Source organism: Egretta garzetta, unplaced genomic scaffold, assembly GCF_000687185.1.
Source record: "Egretta garzetta isolate BGI_Z169 unplaced genomic scaffold, ASM68718v1 scaffold516, whole genome shotgun sequence".
In the NCBI taxonomy this organism is placed as follows: Eukaryota; Metazoa; Chordata; class Aves; order Pelecaniformes; family Ardeidae; genus Egretta; species Egretta garzetta.
In genome coordinates this window covers 44,111-51,771 of record NW_009259983.1, presented here as the reverse complement: position 1 = coordinate 51,771, position 7,661 = coordinate 44,111, and the positions used below count along the sequence as shown (strand labels likewise).

At 36.5% G+C, this 7,661-nt stretch overlaps 1 protein-coding gene across 1 annotated transcript in view; it reads right to left on the bottom strand.

The window, feature by feature from the left end:
- Positions 1-691: 691 nt before the first annotated feature.
- ARL6 (ADP ribosylation factor like GTPase 6) overlaps positions 692-7,661 on the bottom strand; it is a 15,343-nt gene continuing 8,373 nt past the window's right edge. Inside the window, exons 5-7 of the mRNA XM_009640469.2 lie at positions 5,168-5,297; positions 3,601-3,656; positions 692-980 (exon numbers count right to left, since the gene is read on the bottom strand). Coding sequence (XP_009638764.1) covers positions 955-980; positions 3,601-3,656; positions 5,168-5,297 — 212 coding nt within the window. The 3' untranslated portion in view covers positions 692-954. The remainder of the gene's footprint in view (positions 981-3,600; positions 3,657-5,167; positions 5,298-7,661) is intronic.

Here is a 7,661-nt window from a genome sequence, read left to right as displayed (position 1 = left end):
CATATTTCATATTAATAATATAGTAAACTAGTGAACTGTCCCTTAACTGTGTTTCCAAAATATAACTTTCAACCATATGCTCCTTAAATATCTGGAGGAGCAGTCTAGTTTATTAGAAAGTGTAACAAATATAGGCAATTAAAAAAAAAGCTTGAAAAAAGAGATATTGCAGTGTACAGTGCTATTTCCATTGGAAAGTGGACAAATTCCAAATGAAACTAACAGAAAAATAAAAATCTCCAAGTTGTAAAGACCATTAATGAACATATTTAAGTTAAAAAAAACCAAAACAACAAAGCATGGCATGTTGTATATTTGAAGTTTTATTGATGGGAATGCAAATATAACCATGTCATATCACAAAAACAATTCATAGCATTTCATTAAAAGCAGTTCTCTAAAAACATCTGCAATCATCTATAACAAATACACTGAATATTTGAATCTTTGTATCTAAAATCAAAATATTCCTCTAGAAGCTTATTGTAGATGGTTACTAAAAACCTAACATTGAACTTTACAATAAAAAAAAAAAAACAATTGCAGAAATACCTAAAAATGGCCACCTAAAAATCAGTAGGTATCTCATGCAGCTGTATTTCAGGAAGTGCTGATTATGCTCTCTCAGGAATAACATAAATATTCCCATTTGGTCAAAAGGTGTCCCCCCAAAAATCAGAGGGGTGTCACATAAAACTGAAATGAATGCAGGTGTTTATCATTAACACAAATCTTTTTTTTAAAAATATGCTCTCCGGTCACAAGATTCAATTTAATTCATCAATGTGCATACCTGAGGTTCCAGTTTTCCTGGAAGAGATACTAAAAGGAAACAAGTCAACACAGTATATTTTAGCTGAACTGTTCATTTTCTTAAAATCATTCTTCCTTTCCAAGGAACTTGTACACCTACTGACAAAGTTTGTAAAAGAATGCCATACATCTCTTAATCTCTCATGTCTTCATTGCTTGGATCTGATCTGTTAATAAAAAAGAAACAGCTAGTTTTAACACAAGATGAATTCTTGCTGTAGTTTGCTTTTTGAAAACAAAACCCAGTATTGTCCAGGTTACAGAGCAGATATTTTGGTGCAGTTACAAGAATGGGGGACAATGCAGTTAGAGTGGTTTTCAGCTTATTCTCATCCACTTCTGAAATCCCTCCCCACAGTCAAGTTGGTTCCCCCCAGTGTTACTAATCAAACAGGAAGACTCTTCCACATAATTCAATTTTTATAAGGTAACTTTGATGAGAATAAATCCTGGAAGTTTACTTTATGAAGTATGCACTTCAATTCCTTGTACACGTTTCAGCTTCCACATAACTGAACGTGAACTAACTCCCCAGCAGCAATGGATTTAAAGTTTGCTCTTGAATAACTCACATGAAAACTTATTTGCTCTCAGTAACCACACTTCTCCATACTCTCTGCCTGATTGTCACTTCTCAATTCACTTCAAACATTTCCTTAGTTAGCATAAGTGTACTGCATCCCCAGTACAAAATGTGGAAATCGGCACAATTTCCCCCACTAATAAGGAACATGAGCTGGGTTTAGACTGTTGTAAGACAGGTTAGTTTTACCCTACTGATGATGTGTTGTTGCAATAGTAACCCCATTACAAAATAGGGAAATATGCAAACTCAGCCTTCACTAGGGCAAAACCTTCTACACCTGCCACCCCAAACCTGTGAACTACCTGTAATGGGTCTGCAAAAGGTAACTAAGGAAAGCATGGCTGTTGACAAGGAGCATTCATTAACCAGGTGTCATTTCCTCCACTGAATTTTATGATATTCATAGGGTCCGATTTAGGGACCACTATAACTTAAGAGCTGTTCAAAATATTTCTGTGTAGTGCTCTAGGAATGAGGAGGAGAATTATAGTGAAAATTTGTTCTTGAAATATCAGTCTTCATCCATTAGAAGTGTAACTGCCAAACTGCACATGCTTAGGCAACAATACAGTTTAAATCGAACCCCTCTTAAGCTTTTGGGGACACTGAGCCAGGGAGTTAAAGGAAATGCTTTTAGATAAAGCCCATCCATGAAGAATTTCAGCTCAGAAAATTAAGAATTTTAACAAGCCATGAGAAGTGAGTATCTATGAAGAGCTATGAGTGACAGCAGAAGCACCTGCTTACTGTGCTTAAAAGTCTACATATGCAACTTAAAATATTTTGTCACAAAATATTTAGACAAACATTTGAGATCCTTTTAAGTAGCTTGAAGCTACATACACAATCATCAACTCAAAATTTGGATTGAGACTTAGAAGGTTCCTCAAAGATAAGCAGAGACCCCGAAAATCACAGGAAAATGCTACAAAATCAGAACTATGCCTGAAATTAGGAAAAAGTACATGATTTGGAATCTGCCCCCATGAGACTAGGATACAGCAGTGAAGGAAACTCAGTAGTAAGATGCTGGTTCCCCACCACAGAACTCGGGGGGGAGAACCCTTAGATGGTGGAAGATGCATCACTGTTCTGTTCAGACAGTAAATCTCTCTGTAAAGACTATTTTGGCTAGTACCCCTTCCTCTGAAAACATGACCAAATGTTTTTGTGTTCTGTAATAACACAGTAAAATAAACCACCTCTTTCTGATTAGGATTCTAGGTAGAAAGGACAGTCTGGTATCCATAGATAAATGGAGATATGTTAAATCAGGGACAATGCTGGGCATTATTTAGCTGCATTTTGAAGGAAATGAGTTTAGTGGCACTGACTCTGGGGCATCGCTGACATCTAGCGGCTGCCACAGCACAGAACACGCCTGTACCGAGACCGCGTCTTGTGGATTCAGATTACACTATGCCACCTAATACACTCACAATGTAAGCAATGTAAATTAGGGACCTAAAATTAGAATGAGTCTACCAAAACAATACCATACGTCACTATTCTATACATCTAGCAGTACACGGGAGGACAAAAGAGACCCGATCTTTACCAACATACAACAGCAGGATATACAGCATCCATACCAAGTTTGTAATTAAAAACGTGCATGCAATACATTATCTAAGCTGGATCTGATACTTTCTATGTAGTTATGTGTGTCTGCATATGTTGTGATCATTATAATGTAAGCTGTTCTTATTTTGGCTCTAGATTAAGTAGCTGAAGTTGAATAATCAAAACTAGTGTATTTGTCTGCGTACTTTGCTTATTTGCCATTTCCTGATACATAACATTAAGTTATGCAAAAGTGGGACAGGACAGTAAGAATAAATTGAAGAACAAACTGAAACACCACAATAATAAATTGAAGCACAAGAGCTGTTATTATTATTGTTTCCAAGAAAGTGTTACACTGTTTGCAAGAGTATGCATTAATATTTCATAGTATACACTTTTGTCAGAGAAACTGACATGATCTTTTGTGTATGTTAAGGAGGTAAATGAAAGGCAAAAATGAGATAGAGCACAGTACTCACTGTGTAATTTGATCTGACAGCAGAAATGGACAGAAAGAAAACAAAGGAAATAATAAAGAAAAAACCGTACAAAATTAAAAAGTTTAACAGAATGAAAATAGAGCAAGAAAAGTTTAACAGAATGAAAATAGAGCAAGAAAATTACATATGACATACCTTGGAGCCAATCCACACCTTCTTGTAATCCTTCTCCTTTCAGGGCATCACTGGCACTGAAAGAAACAAATCAAATTGCCAAAACATTGTAAGAATATCAGTTTTGGTGGAGTCATCACTGTACTTGTAATTTACAGAACTGCAAAGTACCATCAAGTACAGTTTACTTAAGTTTTCTTCACACGGAGAAGGCTGCTTCTCAAATTATGTATCTTAGAGTACCTTCCCAATATGGAAACACCATTTCAAGATGTGATCTATTAATTCCAGTTTCAAGCCAGAAGAATCATTCCTAGAATGTGAGGGGTTCTGGAAGACCTGCCACACAAGGCAGCCACGTTGTTCTGTGGCACCTCCACTTAGATAACTCCCTCCTCAGACTATACTATAAAAGATGTTTACTACCTACAACAGCAGTGAATCACAGAATGATTTAGGTTGGACAAGACTTCGAAGATCATCGAGTCCAACTGTCCTCCCACGCAGTTCCTATATACAGCAAGAATGCTGGAGTACTGGAGGAAGAAGGTATAGCGCATACACACTTCATTGTAACAGCAACCCTAGGAGTGCCTGTTAATATATATTAAGCTACACTGAGGACAGTGTAAATCTACCTTTTGAATCACAGGGGTATAACTGTTTAAAGGTCCTTAATTCTTCAGCTTATGAAAGCTAGCACAGCAGTGAATCTGGACTGTTACCGTGGTTAGCTATAAAATTATCTTCCAAGGAGCTTAGGAATTTGTCAGTGTAATTTCCGAGACAAAAAGCAGTGACCCCAAAACAAAATCCAAGTAATCAAGGTTAATATTAAGGGCCTAAAATGAAAATTGTAGTTTTCAGCAGCATTTAGCTGCGGATTCATTTTATTTATAATATTCGAGGACTTTAATGGGACAAAAATATAACTTCTGTAAGACACTTCTTATAAAAGGAGGCTTTTTCTTTGTGAACAGTGGCACAAAATCCTTCTATTTATACGAAAGCTTACACCCTTCAGAAAGAAAAGGCACTAGCTCCTACAACAAAAAATCCCCTGAAACATTACACAATACAAAGAATACAGTGTCCCTCCGAATTCACATGAGAACAGTTTACTAAATGGCCTTTCAACAGTAGTTTACAAAATCATCTGCAGAGCGGAAAAAACCAACTCTAAAGGTTTTATTGTTGATATTCTAAAACCTCCAGGACAAACTAGCAGCAGGACTCTGATAACAATTCTACTCAATTTCCCAGCAAAAAATAATAGCAGCTATTCTTCTGATAAGAACACTGCTTTCTGATTTCACTAGAAGTCCTCCATTTCATTATTTGGGTAATAGTTCTATTGCGTGTGAAAATTTTCAAGAGGCAGTCTACATGAATACATCGTGCATAAAACAAGTTTCATAGCAAGTACTAGTAGTACTTGCAGTAATATTACTACTGTTCCCACATGTGGCAGCATAGCATTTTACCTAGTTGATTTAAGTTATGTTATATAATACTGAGTGGCATGATAGAGCTAAAATATGAATGGACAAAGTAATACCAATAAAAGGGTAGAAAAAGGGCCATTTACCAGATATGCCAGGGCTTGTCTTTGATATTTTCTAATGACAGTAACTGAGATACTTTCACAGATGATATCGCGTCCCTGAGGTCCATCTTGTTAGCAAAGAAGAGAATAGGCAGTCGACGGTGCTTAATATCTAGGAATAAGCAGAAATAGAACTATCATGACATTGTGCAACACTTATCAATCTCTACATGTAATAAGCTACAAACAATACAGGAAGATATTTTGCTCACCTGTAACTGCAATTCTCTGAAGGTTGTATCCTACCAAGACGCACACCGTTGGGTCACATGGCCTCTGATGCATGCTTCAAGAATGCTCACAAACTTTCTGGCAGGCTTTGGGATCTTCCACCCCCTCACCCCCTACCTTATATGTACATTTAAAGCTGTACGTATAAATTCCTGGTGAAGCTGAGGAACAGGAGATCAAACTACTGCCTACAAATACTACACATCTCTGCTTAGCGAGGACTGGGTGTGTAAAATGGTCACAAAAATTATTTGTGTTCATTCATAATCTCACAACAATAGCTGCATAAGGGTAGTCTGAATTATCCTTTAGCATCCTGGGGAGCATCCATGACTTCATAAAATTCATAAAGTAAGAAAAAAAATGCACATGTCTGGACACCTTCACTTGAAGGACTTCTTTTCCAGAAGCTCTTCTCAGCTAGCAGTGAGAACTACAGACCAAACCAAGTATTCTGGCAATTTCTGGCATACGTACAGATTCAAATGCATAAGCCTCGCTGATTACAACAAAAGACTAGAGAGTCACTGAAAGGAAACAAAGTATACTTTCTTCAACTGGACAGATGTAAAACTGCCAAAGAATTACCAGCACCAAGACTAACTGTAAGTATTTTTCACATTATTGAAACAAAGGATGAATGACAGGATTAGAGAAAATATAGATTTGAGCCTATCAATCAATTCTTGACAGGAAAAGAACTTAACACCCTCTACCCCCCAAGATGAAAATTGCTACACAGGCTCTTTGTAAAATAGTAAAAAGAAAAGGTTATTTCACATAGGGAACAAGCTAAGGATTTATTTAAAAACTTCAAACATAAACCATCTCCCCCTGCTGGGGGGGGGAGGAGAGGGAGCGGAACAAAAAAACCCCAAAAACCCCCAACAAACTGTCAATGCTGAAGTGGTTTGAACCTCCTAATTATGTTCTTTTCAAACCCCCTACTGAATCTTTCCACAAAATCAGTGGAAATAACACTGTCTACCCATGCTCAGAAAAGAGTGCTCACCAAAACGCTGACAATTTTCACAACTATTTACCCTATCTGGAGCTATTTTTCCTCTGATATCCTCTAACACAAATCAAAGGCCTCAAAATACAAGCACAAAGTATCATTAAATCTCTGATTTGATTCCATAGTTGAAGAGCTTTTTTGTCTCCCGATTGAAACTTCTACATTAATCTATAGTATAATTAAATGAACACTGGCACCCACAGGTTGTGGGTTATGGATAAATTAAAACCACAGAAATTAGCTGACATCACATATACAAATAGACAAGTTAATAAAGGAATTTTCAGGTTTTTTTAAAGCAATTAAAAAGGGGCACAACCTACCCACATAAGACTCATAAATGTACACTTAAAGATGTTTGCTAAATCAAGTGGTGGTTGCAGAAATTTACATTATTTCCTACCTTATGACATTGTTTCCTACTATGCAGTATTCCCCCAACACCCTTTTTACAGTTATTAATGTAAAGCTAACATTTTCTAGTTGCAAGTAGTTATGAGTTAACACATTAAAAAAAAATCCCAGATACTAGATGTGTGATGTGTAATTTTATACAAAGAATTTCAAGTTTACAGGAATTTCAATTTATTTTAGAAGCATGTGCTGGAGGTCAAGTGATCCAAGAGTCAATATTGAAACCAAGTAATCTACAGACTACCATCCTGCAAAATGCTGAAGAATGAATTTTGATTAAAAAAAAAAAAAAGATAACTGATCATTGAACAAGCTGGTATTTGTAGAGTGCATTGCCCATTTATGTAAGTAAAAATGATTCATAGTTCTGATTCACAGAACAGTCCCAGCTAGTACAACTTCTAATCCCATTAATGCTTCACAGTATACATTCCCTTTCACCTGACAACCTCAGGCAAAGTCTGGCAAAAGAGAGGGAACTCTTTTACTGAAGGATTGCCAAGATCAGACAGGAATTGATTCAAGGTTGTTACCCTGCATCCATTTAAACCTTAAGTAAACACGTAAATTTAAACCACTCCAGGAGGTTCACAGAGGCAGAAGCATAGATGGGGAGAAAGCAGGGTATGCAGGAAGAAAAGCAGAACAGTAATACAAGTAAAAATGTTGATATAGTAAAACAGTTATAAATTGATTCTATAACGGCTACTTTTAGCAAACATTACTACTAGAAGAACTTTTTATTCTCTTTGGTTCTCTTAGATGTGACCTATCAAAATCCAAAACAATAAAGTGGGAACACTGTTGCTGCAT